At 45.1% G+C, this 25,056-nt stretch overlaps 3 protein-coding genes across 4 annotated transcripts in view; 2 read left to right on the plus strand and 1 right to left on the minus strand.

The window, feature by feature from the left end:
- Nucleotides 1-48: 48 nt before the first annotated feature.
- Nucleotides 49-3,952, minus strand: LOC131262255 (uncharacterized). The gene is made up of 6 exons (XM_058264219.1): nt 3,435-3,952; nt 1,598-3,327; nt 1,446-1,520; nt 1,185-1,379; nt 977-1,112; nt 49-882 (listed from the first exon to the last, which is right to left on the minus strand). Exons 1-6 carry the CDS (start codon nt 3,724-3,726, stop codon nt 761-763), a joined length of 2,550 nt encoding a protein of 849 aa, XP_058120202.1. The 5' UTR covers nt 3,727-3,952; the 3' UTR covers nt 49-760.
- Nucleotides 3,953-4,601: 649 nt separating this feature from the next.
- Nucleotides 4,602-5,617, plus strand: LOC131267666 (SUN domain-containing protein 3). Its single transcript, XM_058270594.1, has 5 exons — nt 4,602-4,706; nt 4,773-5,051; nt 5,115-5,276; nt 5,351-5,526; nt 5,587-5,617. The coding sequence occupies exons 1-5, from the start codon at nt 4,602-4,604 to the stop codon at nt 5,615-5,617; spliced, it is 753 nt and encodes a 250-aa protein (XP_058126577.1).
- A 139-nt stretch (nt 5,618-5,756) lies between these two features.
- Nucleotides 5,757-25,056, plus strand: part of LOC131262263 (cytohesin-1) — a 45,816-nt gene continuing 26,516 nt past the window's right edge. Inside the window, exons 1-3 of one of the 2 annotated variants that reach the window (XM_058264229.1) lie at nt 5,757-5,911; nt 6,091-6,230; nt 7,604-7,677. In XM_058264229.1, the coding sequence (XP_058120212.1) occupies nt 6,155-6,230; nt 7,604-7,677 (150 nt within the window). In that variant the 5' untranslated portion in view covers nt 5,757-5,911; nt 6,091-6,154. Of the gene's footprint in view, nt 6,231-7,603; nt 7,678-25,056 lie in introns of both variants that reach the window. The other variant, XM_058264228.1, reaches the window with a different exon arrangement.

A 25,056-nucleotide genomic window follows, 5' to 3' on the forward strand; every position in this document is an offset into this window, starting at 1 on the left:
ATGTTTGAAAATAAGATCTGTTCGTTTTTCTTTGTGTATAAATTTATTTGGTTTATTCAGCAGGAGTGTTTTACGATGGATTGCATATATGCTCGTGTTTACTGGAGATTATGTGTGTATATATGTATAATTTATTGTTTACCCCAAGGTAGATAGGCGCACCTCAATGATCTGTTCCGACTTTGAATAGTGTCCAAGCTAAGCCCGCACCGTTTCATTAGGCGTGTACGAATACAAAAAATGATAGGCGGGTGTGGTGTGCCTAAGCAACTTGGTTTAGTTTCATTAGGTTATATATTTTGATTCTTCGAAAATCCATACGCACTTTGTTTCATCGAAAGTCAGTAAGTAAAATTATCGGAACAATTACACTGGTACAGGAACAAAACTCGCGGATACCTGCCACGCAAAGGAATCGATAAGCCTTGTTTAATTGTGTATGTTATATTCTTAATAATACTCCTTTTATCATTGTGCCGACACAATTAGCAATCGAAGAGAGGATCGAAAGGATTAGAAACAATTTTTATGGCAATTCCCTTAGCACTTTTCCGAAAACTTAATGCAATATTTTAAGAAAACATCTTCAACTGTGTTTCCACCATAACTTTAATCTTCAAGAGTGCCCAAAGTAGGACTCCACCGTTGCCCCTCCATCGTGGATCATAGAATAAATATATATTTCTATCTAATATTTACAAACTCGTTCTCTGCTAATGCTTCGTATGCAGGTAACTGACTAGCGACAGCCCTCACCCTTTCACGACGTTTCTGCCATCCGGGTGATCGTAATGGAACCACTCTTGTAGTACTGCGGTATACCGATCGTGTGCGTTGTGTGACGACCGCGGGAAGGCTGCCGGATGATGTTAACAATTTTGCCTTGAAAAAGAGAGATTTCAGCAGTCTGTAACGTCTTTGTTCGTAGCAAAAATTCCTCCCTTCCCCAGCCGATTCAACGGATAGAAGTACTCACCAAGAACATTTAGCGTGTGAAAGTGCTTATGCTTGAAGTGTATAATTTGCCTTAGATTGGTGTTTGCGTTCCATCGTTTCGCAATCTCGCAAGAACTTATCTGTACGATCTCCGGCATATCGCTGAAGGGATCAAACTATAAAAATCGGCAGGTCATTGGTCATTAATAGGGAAAATGCTTTTAGTCTACAAAAGTGTCGCTACGAACCGGAAAATATTGAACGTCCAACGTTTCTTCATCACAGCAGGATTTAATGGCCTCGATCAGTTTCTTATAGTTACAGTCACGCTTCGACATGTGCAGCAGGTACTGCGGGATATTCATCTTGGATGTGTCGACATGGGTTTGCTCATTGAAATACTGTCGTAGTACGTCTAGATTTGGTGCAATTCCAATGCGTGTCTGAAATTGAACTTAGGTTTAATGAAAAACGTTCCACCAATTGGGTATGAAATAATGTTTGCTTACCAGTGCTTCAATTATTGTCTGTTTGCTACAGTTGATCGTGTAGATGGTGACAGTATTTTCAGGATGCTTGTCAACCTATAGAAAAATGGTAACAAAAAGATGGTCAACATCATTATTCAACAGACTTCTTTTAAAATTTATCGTTTACGCACCCCAATGTAATGGTAGTTGCCTGGGTTGGGAACTTCCTGATCCTGCAGCACATCCCGACACTCATATTCTTTTCCCTTCGTCATGATCGAACGATTCCGGCCGTGCTGTTCTTCCTCCTGCCACGATAGTTGTCCGCTGCTAGCTGGAGTCTCTTTGAGCGAGTTGATTTTACCCAAAGCCTCGAGCGCAATTTGTTCTGCACGTATGTCGAGGGCTTCCGCGTCGCTCCGACAGTCCACTAGCTTTGGACCGATTCCTTTCTGATTGCTGTCATTTGTTCGAGGCCGAAAAGAGTCTGCCCGGCGCCTAATTAACTTCTCGTCTCGCGTAAACGTACAATTCCTACACATCCAGCTGTCGGGCTCTTGGACCATCCAAAGATTATTCGTGAACTCCAAATTGCCACATTCGGCACAGTAGAATTCTATCTCCTCATGGTTTACACTTTGTTCCGGGTTTGCGGCTAGTTTGTCCGGCGTCCATGGTTGACCGGAGCAGGCCTGGGGTTCGTAGTATAGTAGGTGATCGAAATAGCGTCGCTTAGCACCACCACCCCCAGCCCTACCGCCTGCTTCAATATCGTCCAAGCATAGACTTAAATCGAGCTTCAAATTTTTAGCATTCGAGGAACCCCTTCCGCCGGAAGCTCGGTCGCGTTCTGGGCTTGTGTAGTGATGTGGAACCGTTTTCGGAATGGCACCCGTTTTGTGAGCCTGTGTCAGCTCGATCGATGCGGGTTCGATCGTTTCGAGTATCTCATCCGGTGTCGCATTCTCTTCGGTGCTTTTTTGCACGTAAACTGCTGCAATCGGACCTGGTGTTGATAGCGAACTCGTAGTAGCTAATGCATCCTCAATGGACAACTTTTGCTTGTCATTGTTCCTAGCTAGAGATGCCTCAGGCGACCCCGAAATGTTCGGTTGAGACGGTTCGGATTCTTTCAAATTAGGCGACAACGTTCGACCGGAAGAGACGACAGCCGTCCTGGGACTGTTGCTTCTGGGAATCGCTTCTTGCAAGTGTTGCGTCTCATTCACCCTACCCGCAATGGGCGCCGCCGCAGCAAGCCCATCATCTTCCAAAACCTGCTCTTGCTGGCTCGAGTCAAAATTTTCCATCTCCGAGCTTGGTTCGGGATCGAAGTCCATCTCCAGAAAGTCAGTCTCGTCGTCGGGTGGTTGATCTAGTTCTTGCGGTAACCAAGCCACCCCACTTGGTTCGCCACCGCGGTACGCATAGATGCAGTCATCCGACGTGGATGCACTGTCGTCATCGGAGTAGGCATTGCTCGGAAGTAGAATAATTTCCTCTATCAGTCCATTCTCGCTGATGTAGGAGAGGTTTCCGATCGAGTTATTGTCCGAAAAATCCCCATCGTCAGGTGCACCGGACCCAGCACCCGCTTCGTCCAGCTTCACCCTGGCCACTGCTTCCAACGAGAACTCGTCCTTCCGATCGCACGAGGCACCAGCACCGGCGGCCAGCGTGTCTAGCGAATGGTCCGCGATGCTACTTCGAGACAAGGACTCCGGAATGGTTGAGTTTGTCCCATTAATCGTGGGAATAAAGCTAGATGTGGTGATGGTGGTAGTGGTGGCGTTGGTAAGGCATTCTACGTTTTGCTGACCAGAAGGCACTCTTTCTTCGGATGCATTCCGGGGTACGGAAACGGATGAGGATGATGATGACGATGACGATGGAAGTATTGCGCAATTGTTGCGAGTAGAACCTGAAATAGGAGATAAGGATTAAATTTTACATCGCGAACGACAGTTATTTAGCTTTGAAGGAGTAGATCCAAACAAATTATTCTCAAAACAGGGATCCCATTCTCACCATTTACAGCAAGAACCTTATCTTTCACGTGCAAATCACTTAACAACCCAACTGCGCCACCGCCATTCTGATCAACCAGAATCGCCGGAGGATCGTCTTTCTTCACCGGCGGCATCAAATTTTCCTGCTCGATCAGATTGTTGTTGTTGAACTGATTCTGGTACTTGGCAGCAGATACCGTTTTTACGATTTGGCAGCCGGTTTCGATGATGTCCGCCGATCGAGCCGGGGGATCGTGCCTGCCGTGGGCGTTGGTGTTGAAGCAGCACTGTTCGTTCTTGTTGCTATCCATCGTCGGCGACAGGACCGGACAGAGCCGCGCCGCAAATCCCGATTAGGGAAAGCAGATGATTTCCTTGGCGAAATCGACAAGGGTTTACGGTGGCGGCAGCTGAGTCATTTAACTTTCGAACAAACGCCACCGCGTATGCTTTTCTCTCTCACTCTACCCCTAGGCAGGTTATTGTATGATGTAATATTGTTTATTTTGGTCATACACTATACTAGCAACAGCGTCATTTGCCATTCAGAAAATTATCAGACGCAGTTGGCGCTGAGCACCAAATTCTTTGCTTCAGCACCACAGAGTTCGGTGTACGTTTCGTTCCCGTTGCTGTAGCACACAATGCGGCAATAGAACGTAAGCTACTTCGACCGCTGCTAATTGTGCCGAACGATGATGAGCGAGCAACAATTTACATTCTCACTATTGCACGAGCACAAGCAAAACCAAAACGAATGCAACTATTGGGGCTAAATGCGCACGATTTTGAAATGAGCACAAGACAGGAACATTCTTGAAGAAGGGTTTCAACAGGAATTTGATCCGAAAGGTTCTATTGGCTTTTGCAAATCGGTGTGTTTTTGTGTCAATAAATTATTGTTATTCTTTGTCTTTCGTATTTTTGTTCAAAGGTGGCGCTGCAGTACGCATAGAAACACCATGTCCATCATAACCTTCATAATTTTCACTGGGATAAAACAATCTGAAATAAAATGGTAATCCAAGTGACCGGTTTGGCTAACGAAAAAGTCCTCCGATCAATTTTGATTTTAGTGAGCCTTGAATTAACTTGATTCAACTGACTAAAAACCGTGTCTAATATTACAAGACGATGGAAGGTGAATCACGGAAAAAAACCATCATACTGTCCTAACCTAAAATGGATGGAAATTTCAACACTTCTTTTAGTCGTTTGCATTGTGTTTTTGTATTATGTGTCAGAAGAGTTTCCAACAGATCTGCCTTCGAATAGTAATCATATTAAATCGGTAAATGTAGTTCATATGTTCCAGAGTTTCTTCGTCTTAACATTTGTTTTCATTCTTCATTTACAGGACATCTACGATCTAGCGTATCCCAAGCATACGTCCGAAGAATTGGATGCAAATCCGGTTTGTTCCCAAGAGCTCAAGCAAATAAATGAACGAATTTCACATTTGGAGAAGATAAACTACGAAAAATTTGGACCTACCGATTATGCCGCCCTGAAGTTTGGCGGAGAGGTAATATCGGTGGTGTCCAAGTTACAACGAGATGGTTCTTTTTTGAAAAAAATCCAAAAAATATTCTCAACACTAAACGAAGGCGATGACTACAAACAATGCATCATTCAAGTGAGATTGTAAAAAATGTACAGTTGAACAAGTTTGTTACTGCATTACACATTTACATTTTAGGACTGTGGCACGTGCTATGCTTTCCCGGGCAATTCTGGATACGTTGTACTGAAACTCATGGGAAATGTTGTCCTTGACGGAATCACTATCGAGCACATTCCGCTGCACTCAAACCCGAAGAAAATGAAATCGTACAGTGCATTAAAAGAATTTTCCGTGGTGGTTTGTTTCGAATATGCGTGTTTTATATTCCTAAACTACATTACTACAGCAAGAACATTTTTATTATTTTTCAGGGAATGAAAAAACTTGGAGATCGCAATACCGAAACCTATTTAGGAACGTTTACATTTAGTTACGATAATGATTTTCTAGAAACTTTTACGTTAACCTCGGACCCACCCATTCCGGTTCGTTATGTGCGAGTGGAAATTCATTCCAATCATGGTGAAAACTATACCTGTATTTATCGGTAAGAAAAAGAACATTGTTTGATTGATTCTTGAGCTCAAGAAAACCTGTTAATTCACAGCATACGCATTCATGGAACACTGGAGCAGTAAAATATGCTGTTCGAAACTTGCAACGGTCGTTTTAATTGGAGTATTTTGAAATAGACGAGACGCTGTCATCAGAAATGTCAAAAGCGTCCTGTCATTGGATTAGTTGAAACATGCCAACATGTAAACAACGTATCGAATTCTAAAAAAAAATAGAAGAGAATCGAGCGAATGGAAAAGTAAAAAACGACGCGAAAAGTATTTGTGCCAAGCGTTCGCGAGATGTGAAGTGTAATTTGTGTTTATGATGAGTGTTTTCTAATCGAATGATTGTTGTAAAGCAGTGTCGGTTAGCGTGTAGGAAACCGTCTAAAAATTAGCGAACCGCCGTCGGTTCACAGTGGCTGTGTTGTTATCCATCTTGTCCGTAAAAAGAAATCTTTAGCATAAGGGTGTTGTGTTGTTCTTTGGTACCTGCTTCTCTCGAAAAGTTTTACAGCTTCGCAAAGGAATCATCATACGTTCCGCACGGAAAGTGCATGATTCATTCGGCAGCGCATTTGTGAACGTGTAAAAGGGTGCCCTTCCCAAGCACGAAAAATGGTCAACACAATGGAAAGCTCGTACGCAACGATGTCAAACATTTCGCAGCACACAGAAAACTTCCCACTGCCAGGTATGTATCCCTTAAGCCGCGACCTCGTTCGGCTTTGTCGGACGGACTTCAGCAGATTTCCCTTCTGTGTTTCTTAGATACGGGGTGCGTACACAGCTGCCACGGGCAACCTCTTACCTTAGAGCACCAGCTCCCGTGGTATTTACCACTGCGATGTGTCATTATCTGGCCACGAGGCGGGCGGTTCGAGCAATGGGTCGTAATTAACGTAAACGTAATTGCTTGGGGTTCGTCGGTCACAACTCCGGTTTACCTTGCGGCCGACATTGCAAAGTATGTCTGTTACGTAGCCGATGGCTAACGGTGGCTTGCATTCACCTTTTCTCGCTGCACATTAGCCTCGTATGCGTGCTTCGGTGCATTGTTTTGGTAAAGCTGATTGAAAATTGACCATAGCACTAAAAAGCGCGAAAAAATGGGATGGCCAAATTCAAGCGAGCTATAGAAAGATATCATAACTCAACTTTCGTTATCACCTGTGCGTGCATGATAACATATTGTGGGTCAATACGTCCTACTTACATTTCTTGATAGTCTCTACTCCACGGAACAGCATAATTAATCTTCCATGTGACATAAATCATTGCACGTAAAGTGTTGGTTTATTTACTTTGTAACGCTCTGAAGCGTGGAAACTCGATTCCCCCCTCTGTTCCCCAACTCCAAGAAAGTATGCCCGCAACAGAAGGTAAACATACATGGTGATATGTTTTTCCAATCTAGCACCAAACATCGTTCCCTACCGGGCTCCGGATCTGGTCGATCGCATTCGACCGCACGTTCGAAGGATTACCGAAAATAGAATAACCCACCACCGGCACCCTCCCGGTTCGAAGCACTCCCGGCTAATGGTTAACGGGAGTTAGTACTTCTTGGAGCCGACCGTAGAACGAACCTGAAACCTTCCAGAGTTCCGGCCAGGAAAAAATGGGGGCCGACAAAATGGCCCCCGTATGAGGTGTTTGCTTGTGACGGGGGGAACGGAACGGAAGGCTGGGGCAGCACGGAAGACGAACGACCGACCGACGAGACGTTTTTATCGTAGTCTTATTCCGCTGTTGGTCCACGTAATGTGTTGGCCTCGTAAGTGAATGCAAATCGGGTGGCCAAAGCGTGGCCAGGACGGAAAGAGTTCGTTTAGAGTGAAATTGACCGTCGTCGCGTTGTCTCGGAGCGTTCCGTGTCCGTTTGTTATGCCCCTTGAACGTTTGAACCAGCTTGGGAAAGGTTTCTAAATTCTAATTTCTAATTTTACCATCAGCCGAATCAGCTGCTCCTTCCCGATTCACTACGTAATAATGCATCCTGTGGCTAAAGGATGTTTTTCCGTCCCGCGACTAATTTTGACACTTCCTTTCCTGATCTCGTTCTAGAACTCACACCAGAGCAGCAGAAACTGTTGATAGAACTGCGCCGTAAGAAACAGGAAATTCTACTAGAAATACAGGTGAGTAAAGTGGTATACTCGAAGTGTTCGCGAGAAACTGTTCTTTGGCGTCGTTGTTGATTAGTGAACCTATAATCGTTTCCTTTACAGCATTTTTGTAGAGTGCGTGAACATTTTCGTGGCATTTTTTCCCAAATGTTCAATTAAATAGCGTTTCAATAATTCCACCAACTACATTGTTTTGAAATAACTTGATAACATGTTTCGTTCATGGCTATTTAAACATTATGCTGATGTCACGAATGCGAATTGTACGGAGGAAGTTGCTCGTTAGACACTTAGATGGTGGTATGGTTCCATAAACCGGTTGTGATTAGTTCCGAGTGATAATATGCTACGTTACGCAAACGACCCTGAAGCTGCGCAAAGGCAAATGAACTATGCCTGCCACATCACTGGCGGCGTACGGTGACTTCTTGGAAGATGCCGTGGCCCCGCGGGTGACTCACTAATTGTATACACAAATATTAAGGGTTTTTCTTTTGATTGGGGCTGTTTATGGGTGGATTAGTTTTTATAATAATGTGAATCAGGTTATGAAATATCAACGATTTTGTTAAACTCATTTCAAATGGTGGAGGATGATTGTTATTTCTTACCTTGCTATTGCTTTCAAGAATTGAAATGAACACTCTTTTAATCAACGGTACGAGTACTTTTCTACCTCGATCGAATCGCGGGAAACCAATAACCGACCCGTCCACTGCTACAATTAGGTCTCGTCTTGCCGCCAGCCAGGTACCAACTGGAAGACGGTCCGGGTACACGATACTGCTCAACCGTTTACCCCTATTGGGCCTAGTTGCAAAAAAAAAGATGACCTTCGTCGTCTCCTGTCCCCAAACGGCAAGGCGCGGGTTTCCGCACGCCGAAAGGATATTCGTGCCATTAATCCGTCGCATTGAAACGCCTCGCCAAACACCAGCTTGCAACGCGATTGCTTCCATTGTCGCGCCCCACTTGCGTGTACTTTTTACGTGATTACGTTGTATATGTTTTTGTTTTTGTTCTATGAATACATTGTTTGTTTTTCTACGTTTTCTCTGGTTTGCAGAGTTTCGCTCGAGCATTTTTTTCCCTATCGAATGTTGTAGTGTTGGGAAAGGGGATCCGGAAAGGTCGATTCGGACTTGAACCCAAACGCGGTTTTGATGCCTAGTATTCAGTTTAGGAATACGGATTCTTGTTATTTGGAATTTACATCCATAATGCTGATTCAGATCCTTTGGAATCCAGAAATGGAATCAATCTGAGATCTGGACAGAAAGCAGGGATTCGGATCGGATGCAGTGGATTGAACCCAAGTCGGAACTGGGTCGGACGGATTCAACCCAGCTAAGATCGGATTTTTTTCTCTGCGTCTAGTGACGATTAGAAAATTGGTCCACGAGTGCCGAATACCTCGACGGCATGGCATGGGTTCGAATCCCAACCAAGACCGGACACTCCCTGTACGAGAAGACTGTACTGGATTATCCACGTACGCGAAGGGAATAAGTCTAGTAAGAAGCTCACGTTACGTTTTCGACTTCGCGAATCTATTCACCACTGGTGAAGGCGCGAAAAGCCGCCCTACTTTACCGAGCACCAGGGGCCAATCCCAAATTTCATTCTTTCGTCGTTCGAGCCTTGTTTCAACAAGATTCAGGCCGTTCGAGACTAGGTCGTTCGGAGTCTTTTTTTTCTCTATTTCGGAAAGGGGTTTTAGTACCGTTCCTCCATGGTGAGTAGATAACGGATTAGTGTTCTTGTGCGTCTGTTTAGGATGGGCGGTGCAGCAAATCAGGGCTAGTTTGAATGGGTTTGGGCAAGGGAAACGGGGAGATAAATTTAGGCAATCCATCACGCACGAACGCGGATTCACGCGCTTTCTGGGACGTTCGTCATTGCCTATTCACCGTTTTTTCTTTCTCATGATGATTATACGATAATCACACCACATTATCAACCCTCCAATTCATTTTTGTGTGTGTGTGACTTGCAAGAAAAACATTATTTGATTCTAATTTACAAATATTTTATGCTAAAAGATGTAAAAGTGGTAGATGGTTGTAAGGGATTTATTCGATTTAATCTCAAATTTGTTAAAATAAAAAACACAATCTTATCCATCAGTGATATTTTCAGGACAACCCTCAAAAATTTACCGTTTGGAGTTCCGTATTCCGCCACTGTCTTCCATCGGTCGCCCAATAATTGATCAAATTCGCAAACTGGATCAAGGATATGACGTTCGGTCTGTTTCGCACGCCGGGTCTGTTTTCGATGGTGACCTTGGTAGCGAAAATAGGCTCCACCGAACCCCGCTACTCACGCAAGTGCTTTCCGGTTCGCTTTGTTTTGGCAACGGTGGTGTTTGTCTAAAGGGCGAACTCTAGAACGACGGCTTCAATCGATCTCGGTTTTAAAACGACGTATTTCCTAGTCGGTTTGTTTTTCTAGTGCGACTTTTGAGCCTTGGAATGTTCCAGTTACCATTTGATTTACAATCTTAAATAATATCCTTTTCATTATGGTACGCATTGGGGTGTTCCCTGTGCTCTCGTTGATTAGCCTTAAAATTGTTGTACATTTTCATCATTTTATAATTTTCACAACATCATTAAATATTGTTCTAGGGAAGGCAACCATCAGCGACCCTTAAGGCGGCTGGCAGAATTATGTTGTATTTTATCGGTTCCCGTTGCAGATGTTCCCTGGCGACCCGGGGTGTTCCCGGTGCTGTGTCCTTGTTTTTATTATGTTGTTTACCATACTCCATTTCCCAAGCACTAAAATCTCACCCGGAACTCCTGGAGTAAAATGCGCGTGACAAAGGGCACACAACATAAACATAACACAAGCACACGCAAACCGTGCACGCCCCGAAGCTTTGTTTTAGACGGCGTTCCTCGCCGTGCCATTTCTTTTTTATTTTATTGCCTGAAATCAAATAAAAGCTCCCCGTCTACAGTTTTGTGCTGGAGGGATAAATGCGGGGGGGGACATTTTCTGGTCGAATGATCTGCAGAGAACGGGGAAGAAAAACCGGGAAACAACTCTATTATGTTTTAATCAGGGAACTTTCTCAGTGGACATTAAAGCACTACTCTAACGAGGAAGCGTGGCCGTACTAGGGTCAAGATTTTTTTCACAAGGATGTGAAGCTTATGGCCTAGTTCGGGCAATTTTTTGTTGTCCTTCTAATCAGATAACCATCTGAGCACTATGCAGTTAACTGAGGCGAAACGAAACTGGCCTTGTTATGGCGCAACGGTTCACTTCAATGCAGCCCCATCGATTAATTTCGCTTCTTAAGTACCGTCTCCAGGGCCACCGACAAGAACGGTTCTGCCAGCTCTTCCTTGGTCAGGGTTCTAGTGTGCGTCCGTGCGCTCGCCATAGCAATAGTGGAAGGGCGAATAAAACTTCCCGTTCCGTCTGTGAAGGAGAAGGGAAACCATGCCCTGCGTACCAGCGAAGCCCTGTCCTCCGTTGCCAGAGGTCATTGGATGCGAATGGTAATGGTGTACTTGGCAACCATTGAACCCCATCGTCGTCCTGTCCGGGAAAAAGTTGTCGGAGTCGGAAAAAAGGCTAGGGATAACGGTTGATTGAATTAATGCACCTCGGAAAAGCTTTTCCTTTTATTGGTTGAGCACGTTCTGTATTCTTTGTGGAGAAAGACGGATGGAAAAAAAATATCGTTCGTTGCACTTTCTCCTCGGGTTCCGGTTGTGCGATGTTGGTTATCTTTAAATTCCTTTCTACATCTTTGATTAACAAGGAGAATTGGTATTTTGAAGTAGGTTCATTTTAAATGGCTTGTTTAGGTTTAGACGATAAGGATAGTTCCATTCCATATGATGTTGTTTGCAACGTAGTGATTATTCGGTTAGTTAATACACTTAACTGCATTATCATTTCCCGTACCCACAGGGGAGTATATTGTGCATTTTTATCGCTTCCTTAATTCCTTCTGTTCAATTAAAGCGAACACATCCCTCGTTCAACTAACGTTCACTTTAGCTACCACAAGGTTTACACCGTCTCTTCCCAGCACGTGGAAAAACTGTTTTCATTTACCGGCATGTCCACGGGTTATCCACTTTCCTAACCCACACACTGATCCCTCCCGATGCTTATATACTTCACCGTGCTGCGAAAGCTTCGTCGTCGTGCTTTTCCATCGTGAAAACAAACAACATCCGTACAAGCGGTTACAACTTCCTCCCCCCGATGCTTCACTTTCTTATTTACTAAGTCTTCCCTCGACCCGCTGTGCCCGGCTTGTAAGCTTTTACTTTTGCTATCCTTCTTCTCCATCAAACTACCAGTACTCCTGGTTTAGAAACAACAGAGTCTTTCGTCGGTGAGTGTGGAAAACCGGTGAGAGAATACGCTTGGGAGCGTACCGTTGGCCTTCTTCCGGCTCGTTATGCAGCATTCCTTCCGGCAAATTCCGTTTCCTCTCGGCGTTTTTCTTTTGCACGCGGCGTGACGCAGCACCTCCCTCCTTCGCCTCGTACGGAAGCTTTCCAATTTCCTCCCGTGGCTTTCTGACGCCTTCGGGTGCTTTCCCGTTCTCGTTTGGTTTTGTTTAATTTTCTTTTACGCGCGGGAGTTCGTTGGACTTTCGATCGTGCTCCGTACACACGTCTTGTGGGCGGAAGGAAAGCTTTCGGTTGCGCGCGTGCCGCAGCTTCTCTCGGGTGTTCGGTGTTGATCCTGGCTCGGGGCGTGTTGGAACAACAGGGAAGCGCCTTGTCCTTTGTCCTTTATATAGTGTCTCCCGTTTAGCCGTAGGATTTGTGTCAAGTGTCAGTACAATGATGTCTTTGTTTTTAAACGGAAAACAATTTTGAAATTAATGAATGGTACCCGAAAGCTAAAACAAAGACATTTTATGAATCATCCCGCTAACGATCCACACCATGTTTTTAATTAGCTTATTCCAAATCTCCTTCCTTCCTTACCTTACCACTGATCACTTTTTCCCCCAGGCCCAACCCGGAAGACGGCGTCCTTGGGCGGGCTCCTCTTTGGCTCTCGGGTCTCTCACCGCAAAGCAAGAAAGGCACGGGAGAGAGACACTGTGGCGTGTTATTGCTCCCTAACCGGCCAACACCCCAGGACTCGGGATTTTTGCACCCCATGTGCTCTTCTTCTCGTGGTTTGCCAGCAAGAGACCTTCCACACAGAGCACTGGCGTCTTTTCGGGAATGCCAAACATTTACCGGAAGCGCCAGGATCATCTCGAGCTTGGTGGTTGTTGAGGAAGCTGCGTCAGCTTTGACGCTGGCGGAAAAATAGTTAGATAGTTTGTGTAAAAAGTTGTTTCGAAGGCACGTGGCATGGAACGAGTGTTGTTTTAAAGTTTTGTTAGGGGCGAATATGTTTCCTGTAGATGAGATAAAAGTGCAAAGGAGCGTGTGTTTTGAAGAGATAATTTAAGATTAAAGCACATGAAAAGGAATCGGAAAAAAGGATCGATGTGAAGAGTTACACTTTCAATACTTCCCTAATCTCTGTCTAGACTCTAAGCTTGAAAGCATGTAGGTAATCTTTCTCCTAAAAGCTACATTCCAGTCGCAAATAATCTCACCTCAAACAGTGTTGATAAGACGGTGTTTATTAATAAAAGACGGTAATCTCTGCATTGAGACTTGGGGATAAGACAACATTCAAGTTCGGCGAATGTTAATTCGTTGATTGAAACTGGTCTTCGTTTTAGTTGTTTTTGGTGGAGAAGCTTGAAAAAAGTGGCCACGTTCACGTTCACAGGTATAAACATACAGGTGCTCGCGGGTCATTCCCTTCATCGGTGGCGCGTTCGAACGAACCGTAGCGTTTCATCCGGCAAACATTCATTGGCCTTTTGCTTGGCTTTGCCAGTGTGTGCGCGCTCACCCGGTGAACCTTCGTTGGCGGAAACGTCATCAAATTCGCGATTCTCGTACTCGATTTTGGCGCGACCGGATCGGATCGATCGCGCGAGGGTGTAGTAGAGTTGGTACTGTTAGATACCTGGCCGCCGTTCCGTTGTGGTTGTGTCTGAACCGTCGTTCGAGGGGAGTCGCGAACAAAACAGCGGTGCAATAAATTCCCCGCGTTCCTTCCCGAATTCCATTCGCGGCCGTGTGAATTGAAATAAGCTTTTCTACTGACACTGATCCACCCTTCGTACCCTTCGCGCAACACACCCTCATCCTTGGTGTGTTTATGTACAACCCCGCGTTTGCGTTGGTGGTGGGGTAAACTTTGATCAGTAATTTTATGCAGTCAATCCCGCGACACATAACAGCCGTGAATAATCTGTCGACGACCACCTACCGGCGGTACGGTGACGTTCTTTTCGCCGTTGGTTTGTTCGGACTTTTGCGCTGTTTTTGTAAACCACTTCACGTTCACCACTATCTGATCGTACGCAAAGTCGTCTTCCTCATCAACGTCTATGAATATAAAACTCACTGGTGTTAGTTTACGCTCAAGCTCAATCTCTGCTATGGCCGCGTGTTGTTTAGCATCTTCTAATATCTAATGTATTGTAACACCGGTTCCGGTTTAGTGGTGCGAAGGATAGATTGATAAGTGTATAGAACAACCAACTTTGTGGGATAGTTAAGAAAATTGCCAGGCACCGATTCTATCTTTTGTATAGGATCGATGTACTTTTTTTTAACAACAAATGTTGGCTTTACTGATGTCCTTTTTGAATTTCTCTACCAAGCACATCAGAAAGAAACAGTGAAAATTGTAGCAAACGATTTGATTTCCAGCAAAAATGCAACTTTTGTTTTTGTTTGTTTCTGATACGGTCCATTGGTTGGCGTTTGTTTGCAACAACCACCCCATCGCTATAGCCGGTTCTGTTACTCCAACGTTTGCGTACATCGGCTTGCTTCTTCGTCGAACACGGCGCAAAAATTGCTCCACATTTTTCATCCCCAAAGCTAACCCACCCCCTTTCGTACTTTGACCATCGCTCTCTGACAAAAATCTCGCGGTTGCTAGCAATTTGCGTTCTCTGTGTTGATTAGGGTCGGGGATGGCCAACCTATTGACGCAAGAGCTTGGATCGAGAGGTTAGACGAAATGAATTTTTAAAAATATCTTTTATTTTTTCGTCATGTCAAAACATGTGTTAAAATAACCTTATCCTACCTAGGGGAAAACCAAAAATTAAATACAATATTGAAAAAATACTTTAAATTAGACCATGGTTATCAACCAATTTCGTTAGCACTTTTTGCAAATGGTTATATTGCATTTTTTCTTTTTGAAAAACAGTCCTATCAGCCCTTTTTTCTGCAAGATGAAATGTTGGATAACACTTGCCATCTCGTTGTTGAATAACATAGAAGAATTGCACAAAAATATGCTCTGACTAATTTTTTGTATCCTTTTCTGAACAAATTACGCATTTCAGTTTGCAGTGGAAAGTCAGTTTGGAATTATTGATTAACACTTATGTGAAGGACTATAGTTTTGACAGATAGAACCCAACATTGACGTTTTAAACAAATACTTCTTTTTAATGCTGTAAAGATATACAAAAGGATTTTGGGATTGTTCATCCCTGGCGCAGATATTTTTGTTCGCCTTCTCTCTCTCTCCCGGCCATTCGCGGGGTTGCTCTTTTCTAAGCGCCACGTCGCTCTCAGATGGGGTTATTTTTTCTCCATCTTTCTCACACTTCGCGCTTCTCTTCGCGATTGACGCTGCATTTCGACGTCGTCGCGAACGTCTTGCAAGCAAACAACAGCGGCCAAACCAACCAACCAACCCCGCCGTCCCAGCTGTGTGTTGAGTTGAGCGGTTCTTTAAATGTGTTGTCGTCGTCCCTTGAAGGGTCGGCAGCGGGTGGAATGTGTTTGTTTGTGTTCCGTTCCTTTTTTTTTTGCCTTTTTCGCTGTCCTTCTTCTCTCGCGTGTTTGCGGCGCTGTTCCGACGGTCTCGCGTGTTTTGTCAGTTTCTCAGCTGAACGCAAGGCGGTCGGTCGCAGATCGTTTTCGTGCGGCGGCCCCGGGCTTCTTCGTTTACGGCGCGGGTTGTTTTGATATAGTGTGCCGGGAGGGTTTTTTTTTCCTTTAACGCCAAAACTTGCCCAATCTTAGTGAACTGTGAAACACCGTCGTGCAGTAGTTTGTGCCGTGTTAGAAGAAAAACGAAACAAAGGAGTTTTAAGAAATAGTTTTACAGTGAAGTAAGTGCAAATGTGCTAAAATATGTATGATCATGTTTTTCTCATGTGTAGTGGTTCAAAAAAAATCCCGATGCTCCCCAAGGGGGAACGATCACGCACCCGATAAAGATGTAACTTCCTGGTGCTGAATCACTCGCCGTTGATGAGCTGGCAAAACATCAGGCGTTGAATATTTCAAATGCCTACTTAGAATCCGTTTGCCCTGCAACATTAACAACATGGGATGCAAGTGTTCTTGATTGTAATTGTCCCATTCGGCATGGGGCAGCTGTGTGTGGCCTACATCAGCAACAAAGCAGCGAACCCATTCGGGCTCACTTTATTTTATGTCACCTCAAAGCCAGTTGCGTCGCGTCGCCAGTTAGTCATGCGCCCCAGAGGCAGCCAGACTAAAAGTAGGTTTGAACGAAACAGTGTCCTAGAAAGTGAAAGAATGTGGCCGTAGTTTGCTTCCGATCGGCCGGGTGCAAGTGTAAGTGCACGGATGCAATTGTGCAGCAGAAGGCAGACACCGTAATCCAACCGACTTGTGCGCGGATTGGCAAAGTGGCTGCCGTTTTGTCAGCTTTCAGGCGGGTGTTGTTTCGGGGGGGATTGTGTCAAGTGTTAAATTGCCCAGATCGAGTGTGTGAGTGTGGTATTTTTTTCGAATCGCCGATAAGGGTGCAGCCGGATGAGTGTGTTTTTTTCCATAAGTCGTGTGTAGTTTTATAGTTTGTTGCATTTTTTTTCCTTTTGCGCTTTGCAAGCTGAAGCATTCGTCACGAGCAAAATAAAATAAAATGACAGAATATTTTTTTGTTGCGCAGCAGCCACACAAATGACACGGGGAGGGATGATCACATCCGTCGAATCGTGCGAGATAAAGAAACAAAACAAAAACACAAATCATCTTGAAACGCCAATAGCAGCAACTAAGAAAAAGGAAAGAGAAGGAATATAATGAGTGGCCGGAGGAGGCGAAATAGCATGTTAGCAGCATCAGTAACTTCCCCCCATCGTGGGGGTGTGGTGTGGGGGTTGATGTTGGTCAGATGACCACCCGCACGGAACAAACGGAAGGAAGCTGCATAAGCGCTACCACATGCATCCCACCACATTTTTCCGGTCAGCTTGGGGACAATTATTGCTTGCGCTGTCTGCGAACATGATGTCTCAGATGATCAGTTTTACTTTCGCCTTCGTTGAAATGTGTGCCACCCAGTTCTTCAGCAAGTCGGTTCGATTCGGTTCTCTATAGATTAATCAACGAAGAAATTGAATTAAACTTCCGCTTCTTCAGCTCGCTGCTCGTGGGAAGCTGCTGTCCGAGGTGGGGTGTTTCGGTATGTAAGAGACAATTAATATTGCTGGTCATCGTCAGCCCCGGTTCACCGAATTCTTCCTCCCACGAGATTAGCTTCGCTAAAACGATCGCGTCGAAAAATTCTTCCACCTATCTCGAAGGCGCAATCTTGCGTTTCTCTTTATTCTCAGCGAACCTCAAGGTTTTGCGGGGTCAACTGTGTTTTTGTGTTCTTTATTCTTTGCGTGTGTTTTTTTTTTCTTTCCGCTACATAACACTGATGTAGATGAGTCACATGGTTCGGGGTTGCGCGTACCAAACACGCAACGTTCATTTTGCGCAAACGATAATGATAATCAGCCCCCCAGCACGGTGTTGTTTGTTCGCTCTAATGCCGTTTACTTCTTTTTTCCTCCTACATTCTTAAAAGAATGCTGACCATCCGTTTGCATTCGCAATGCAATTATGGATTGCGAAAAGTTAATTCAATGCTTGTTTTAATCAAGTGCAGCCTGTGTTTGCCTTTTGCGCTGCAGATAAGAAGGTTTGTGCCGTTTCGGTGGTCTTGGGGTTTTAAATGTAATTTTATCAGCTGCCTTTTTCATGTGAATTTGTTATCACTTTAAAGAAACATTTTTGAAATTTACATTTACGCAACTAGAAAACCCCAGTAGTCAATGTGAGTGTGTTGTTTAAAGTTATTTTTGGGTAATTTTAAAACTATCTAAAACGTGCAGTAAAAGTTGCAGCTAGTTTTGAGATAAATTCTCCGTCTCCGTCTGGGTTTCCTGTCCCTTCCAATTGACCACGCTTTCTTCCACCGTTCAATGTAAGCCAACATGTGCGTTTTTTGGTGGAATGAATTTCCGTTTGTCGACGCCTTACTGCCAACACAGTCGCATCTAATTGAACTTTAATATGCCCAACAACTGGCGATGGTGGCGAGTGCACATTTTTCCTTCGTTGCCACTTTTCTTTGCTCTCCCCCCAGCCCCGCGAAACCGTCCCTTAAACGTTCGCGCGACTTCGGAAGTGGGGTCGTCGTTATTTTGCAATAAACAAACGCAACCGAAAGGGTGCCTTTCTCGATCGAAATCGTCACCGGCACGACGGTTTGTGGCAGGGCTCGAATGGAGGGCAGAATCGTGGCACCGGAGAGGAGCAGGGACCCTTGAATTGGGAACCGTTAACGCCACGCCAAATGCATGACTCATGGCGGCGTTGCGCACGAAATGCGCAAATGCAGATCGCGGAAAAAAGGTTCGCGCGCGTGTCGAGACGAAACGGTGGTGGTGGTGTGTTAGAATCGATGTTGTTGCCAGTGTCTGCTGGAGCTGAAACAATGTTGTTGCTGTTGTTGGGGCCGAATTAAACCTGTTCCGCCGACAGGTTCCGTCTGTCGGGGTTTCTGTTTCGAGCTCCGGGAGCCTTTTGTTTGCTCAGGTGGAACACAGATATTCGACGGCCAGATATACAAAGTATCTGGGGATTGTGGATAGATTTCACAACATTTTCAAAACAAACTAATGTGCCTTTTATTTTCACAGCTTCAACTATTTCTTAGAGGCAGAAGAAAATATGGTTCACGCTAAGGGAAACATCTTCACATTGTATCGAAAAAAGTAAACGATCGATTTACACAACGTGCCATCGGCCCAGTTTCATATCTTTCAATGACAAATTTGTCGACCCTGCCGGTCAGCTTTGAAGCCCCTTTTTGAGAGCCTCTTGACTGTCAACCACACGCCTTTCAAGCCTCTTGAAACGCTTCCCGACCGATGTGACTGCTTAGAATGTTGCACTGAAAGCGTAACGTCCTTCTCCATATGGCCTCGAGGACTCTTGGTATAACGATTTTCAATTACGGACCCTTCGGTCGTGGTCCTTTCATCCATCGGAGGGAGGTTTCCATCGTACGTCAGATGCAAATTTGTGTCCCTAGATTGGTGATGTATCTCTGGTGGTTTTCCTTTCGTTCCTGGTTCCGTTCGACCGGGCTGAGAAATTCATGAGCACACTAAATTAACTTACCTCTTTGCGCTTCTTGCATTCGTTGCAGCGAAACAAGATTTGGGCGAGGTTTTTCCAGCTTATATTTTATGCCTTCGCAAGTAAAGTGGATAGTTTCTTCCTAGTTTTTATTACCTGCTTATCATTGCTTTTTCATGAAGCATCTGTTTGAACAGCTGGTACCAGAATAGATTGGAACATTTTGATTTTTTGTCTCATGTTATGCTCGATTCAGGCGACCGACGATAACTGAATTAAAAACTTCTTTGTTTCTATTTTAAATTTAAATGTTTAATTTTTTTATCTTATCAAACAAACTCTTGATAATACTATCCACTTTACCCTCGGTTGTTAAAAATAACCCACCCAGTAACCAACAGTAAACAAGTAAAAAGGGGGGTATTTTCATGCATCCGAAAAAAATGTTGACCCTCTTTTTTGTCTTTGCTGCGATGATTATTTGCATCACAATTCTTCACACTTCCTTCTCGCCTCTTTCCAAGACCCTCGGCAAGTCGCACATGCATCAGCAGATCGGCAGTGAGCAATCTTGGAATGAATTGCTGATGGGGGAAAAAAATACGCAAAATCTAGCTCATCGTAAGTGACGATGAAGTCGTCCCGAGTCTCGAGCCTTATGGCTCCGAGAAGCGGAGAGCTGGGAAGATTGGTATTTCCTTACCCGGTTCGGTTGATAAGAAAGCGGTGTTGTTAGCAAAACTTACCAGCCGACTTCCGGTCCGAAGGCGGAGGCTCTCGAGCCGGACAGCCGCTTCCGACCATCTTATCTCTGGCTCGTGGTACAATTTTTTTTCCGGGTTGTTCATCCCACGCCCTTTCGCGGGCCATAAAACATCATGTATGCTCCACGCTTCCGTTCTCATGCCCCCCTTTGTGCCCCCGTTTCGACGAAGAAGCCTTTACGTCGTGTTCTTGCAAACTGTTTGCCAAGCGGCTTATGACGCTCGACAGGGAGAAAACACGAGTCTAGACTGGTGGTTTGTGTTTTCTCACGCCACGAAAACATATGTCGCTCACCTTCTTTGGTAAAGATATGGAAACAGGGTGTACGATATGTTTTTAAATTAAAAACACACTGCACAAACCATCCAATGTGTCGCCCGAAAGCAATGTTCATGAGAGGTGTTCATTATCATAATTGCAAGCTGCGGCACAGAAAAGCACACCATTTTAATGATCAACTCATGCTTTTTCCTTGCAGCTTTTAAGGATCATTCTGGAGAGTTTCATATGCATCGCCATGACTCGTCATCTCATAATCATAATGAAAAAGATTGAAACTTCAAAACACCCTTTCTTTGCTTGGACAAATGGGTTTGCTCCTTTCCGTTTGCTTATCGACCACATTTCCATTCCTTTATCAGAGTGTGTTTGCAGAAGTCGAACGCCTCGTGGTCAGTTGGTGATAGTGGCCAACGGTTAGATAAGATAACTTTTTCACAAACAGTCTGGCTTACATTGGACATTCTTTCTTTCTTTTTTGCTTTTTTGCTTCAGTTGGGGTGGAATGGCCTTCGGAGAGAGATTTTCTGATACGACCACACAGTAGCGAACGAAGGGAGTACACGATTGACAAGTTTTGATAATGCTTCATACTGTATGTCATTGCATGCATAAGCATGTTTCCCCGGATTGTCATGTCGGATTTCTCGTGTTGAAGCCATCGGGACAAAGGAGCTGGTGAAAGTGATGTTGTCATCAGTTCCATCCGAAGCCCTTTTGCTCCAAAGACATTTGAAGCCGACCCTCTAGAGGGGTTTGTGGATCTGAAACGCCATCGAAATGGCACACACCGTGTGCGAATTAATATTCCGCATATCGCCGCTGCAGCTGACCGACGACCGAAGCCAAACGACGAAACCAATGCTCCCGAATGCTAACGCTAACGGCGGAAGAAAATAGCGGAACTCGGCTTGGCGTGATGAATTAAATTTACTTCGGTGTTAATCGCGGCGTTGGAAGCAACCAGGGCCGGTTGGTGGTGGTGGTGGTGGTGCAGGAGACGGATGGATATCACTTACCCGACCTGCATACGGATGCACTTTGAGGGAAAAGTTACCTTCATCAACGATTGGCTACCGCTTTCTTAGCAACAACACCGTTGAAGACGAAACCCTCTTTTTCGGACCTTTGCCGGGCAGGGAACGAGAGAAGCAGGTGCGCGGGGTACACTCCGGTGAGCGATGGGTCAGATAACGAACCCTCGCCCCGAGCGGGGAAGGGAAGAGGCTATCAGGTGTTGGTTTTCCATTCCGTCGTCCGCTTTTTTCTTTTCGCCGCGGCTACCGTTTCTTTCTCGGTTCATTGAACTTTGCCTCCTACCCCGCAAAAAGGGCAGCATATAACCTTCTTCTGAATCGTGAGACGTATCAATATGCCAATTATTTAATTTAATTGATAAGAAGTAAACCTGTTGCTCATTTTGCTGTTTCCTCGTGCTTCTTTCTTCGATTGCAACAAAGTTGATCTGTTACTTTGGTGGAGGAAAGAAGTGTTCGAATTCAAACATTTGGTTTCTCTTTTCGAACTCAAAATGAAAAATATTCTGCGTCAGTAACATGATAATGAACCCATCAATAATTGTAGTTGATAGCTTCATTTAACTTTCTCTCCACGGTTCACGCTGGAACGCGCGGAAGTAAGAACAAGTGTTTGCTGTTAATATTCTTGGAAATTTAAATATTAGTCCTGTACCGGATGTTGTACCAGCAGGAGACAGGAGCGTGGTTCCGCCGTAAATAGATTTACTCCTTTTCTCACAGATTTTATCCAACCCAACCCGTTCCGTTATGGCTCCAACTTCCACCACGTGACGCGGCGTGCGTGTGCAAGGAATACTTAACATTTTAATGGCTTATGCTAACTAGCTTTCTGCACCCACCCAAAACCTCCTCCAAGAACGGAGCCAGCGTATCGCGTAACTTCTCATTTTCCTCCCCGCCCCTGGCGGGCTTCAAAAATTATGCTAAGTAGTTCAAAAAGTTACACCAAGAACGAAACAACCCGTAAAAGCCTCGGGGTTCCTAGAGGGGAACGCTCGGTATGGTTCGGTGCGGTGTTTTTCGGCGTTCCAGGAAGGTCATTTCTTCCCAACGGGTCCTTCGCCTCCGCGCGTTTCTTTTGTTCTCAGAAATGTTCCTGAAGGAGACGGAGACAAAAAGAAACTGGTTCTCCGTGCATTTCTCCACCATTGGCTTTCCGTCGACCGGCATATCAATGGGATGATCCTCTTCACCGAACGCACATAAAAAAGGAAGGAACGTGCAGGAAAAAATGTCCCAAAACGGGATGGATTGGGAGAGCGGGGAAGGAAAATGTGCGTAGCATACAAACGCGAGTATGTGTATTTTGTTACGTTTAGTGTTTCATGCAGAAAAACACGCCAGAACGCCGGAGCCTGATGGCGTGTCACGGCCGATGCATAAATCGCCTCATGTGAGCAGGAACATACGAGGTTTCGCTACAGAACGCATCCCCGGGTCGTCGAGTCCGCCTTCGCACGGATCGCGTACTGTCACTCTAGGGCCACCTATATCTGAGGAGGACTATCCGAAGGAGGATGAGGAATTCATTTTAATGGCACACTCGAACCTTCGGCACGCAAGCAACCAAGCTCTCCGCATTGGCGAGTGCTTAGTTCGGGGTTATTTGTAGTGCAGTGGGAAAATCCAACAGAATTTTCCTCCATTACACAGGACAGGGCATGGTCTTACGGGGTTGTTGGATATAACTCTGGTTTATAGCAGTACCTCAACGGAAAAGGGAGCAGGAACTGCAGGACTTAAAGTGGAATGTTAAGTCGGTTCGGTTGCCTTTTTCCTCCCGAGAGATATAGAGCGGCACGCCGTATTTCCATCGGTGGATTTCGTCGAAGTAATCCCCACTCTTCGGTGTTATTTTAACAAGATGTTTGGAAGACGAAAAGACCAACCTCCAACCGAAACGACGACGACGACGACGAGGTTTGCCCCGGAAAGAATCTCTTCATTTGCACGCCCTTTTTCTCTCCGAGGTGTCAAGGGTAGAGCAAGAGCTCATTGTTTTCGATGAATATTGATGTGAGTGACGGCCGGTTCTGTAAACGTTTGTCACGGTAGGGCCATCGCGTCTTCAAGATCGCGTAACCAATTGAAGTTCGACACTCCGGGGCAGGGAGGTCGGCAATACAACCACACCCAACATGGTGACACCTTGACTTCTGGGTTCCGGCTTAAAGTAGATCTCAATCAGCCATCGAAATAAATAGGCACGGGAGACGGTTTACAACGGTTCGTTGAACCAACGAAGAAGTGCAGCGGAAAGCACTTTAACAACCGACACCGAAAATTACTTCGCTCGCAAGAAGCGGACAACACGCGGTCGTCGTTCGCGGTCGTTTCGGTGTTGGCGACTTTCCATGAGTCTTTGCCACCGATCGTGCGCTGCATACTACCGCGCGCTGAAGAGCAGAACCCACCTCCTACTTCTCGGCTTTATTTACCAACTGATTCGATTTGTGCGTTGCTGTTCTTGCATAAATTACCATACAAGAAGCCTCCTCGAGCTGGACGAGGTTTTTGCGGCGTTCCATTCTTGGTTGATCCTTTTCTTCCCATGGTTTTCGGTGTTTCGGCGGCGCTCACAAGCTGTTTCTTCCTTCTTCCTTCTTTTGCTTTTGGCCCAAAGATAACCAAGCTTGGTGGAAGCCAATAAAGTGTGTGCTCATCGATTTTCGTAAGTCCGTAGCGAGGAACGAAAAAGGGAAATCGATGCCAATGGGATGTCCTTTTCAACATCTGTAGAGGAACGTTTGGTCCTTATGTTCTCTGAAGGCTCGCTCGAACTTCTGTGGCCGTTATTTTTGCTACAACATCTGGATGCCAGAAGGTCCAGTTCCAAACAACCTTTCGTAACCGTTCGCGTTTGTTTGTCGAACCCCGGGTCGAGGTGTGTGTGTTTTTGTAAATTTCTGCATCGTGAAGTGAGTGAGTTTCAAACAAACAACGACGACAACGTGATGACGCAAAACGGGCAATAATTGATGGATTCCACGCGATGCTTGCTGTCTGTCAATTGCTTGTGCCAATAAAAGGAATGTGACACTACTTTCTTTTTATTGCCGAGGTTTGCTTGGGTTTGTTTGCTTTTCGTCTTGCGAGCTGCATCTTCTGTGTGTTGAGAAAACCTGTGTCACGTTTTACTGAAGTGGAAAGGTTTATGACTCATTTTTTTTAGCTGCGGGTAAATTGTCAAATCATAAGGTCGTTGAATAAAAGCGAAGGCATTTGGTTGTAAGTAAACTATTTGACAAATGCATCAACGATTCATGCCGTTTTCGATCGACCAGCTTCGGTGATTGGTGTCACGTTTGTTCGGAGATTGATTTCGAAGGCATTTCTGTGCCATGTAAGCAGAAGAAGAAACCCGAACCAAACCATAAGCAGCAGTTTATTCAGCAATAAAACCCCCCCAGCCACAACACAACGTATCGTTCTCCTTGGGGATGGTTGCTTTGGAATGTTTCCAACGTTCTTGCGTTCGGTTTGCCTATCGAAGGAAAATCGATTCCCAGCTCATTTTGTATTCTTCTTGTGGCTTTTCCTAGGGCTTGCTTAGGTGAAACCGGCAGCACACTGGCGTTGTTTGGTCGCATTTTTCTTCATATCTTCCGATCCTGTCGCGTGATGTCGCGTATGCCGGTTCCTCCAACCCATTGGCACGTTTCTCCTTCCCCTTGGGTGCTAATTAATCACACGGGGAAAATGTGATAAAACATTCCCACCTCTCCCACCCTCACTGGAATGGGTGGAAAAAGAAAGAAAGGCTGCTGAAACCGGGTCGAAAGGTTGCCGACTTCTGTCCTAAACGTGAACCTGGGGTAAGGAAAAAGGGAATGGAA

This window comes from Anopheles coustani, chromosome 2 (genome assembly GCF_943734705.1).
Source record: "Anopheles coustani chromosome 2, idAnoCousDA_361_x.2, whole genome shotgun sequence".
NCBI classification, from domain to species: Eukaryota; Metazoa; Arthropoda; class Insecta; order Diptera; family Culicidae; genus Anopheles; species Anopheles coustani.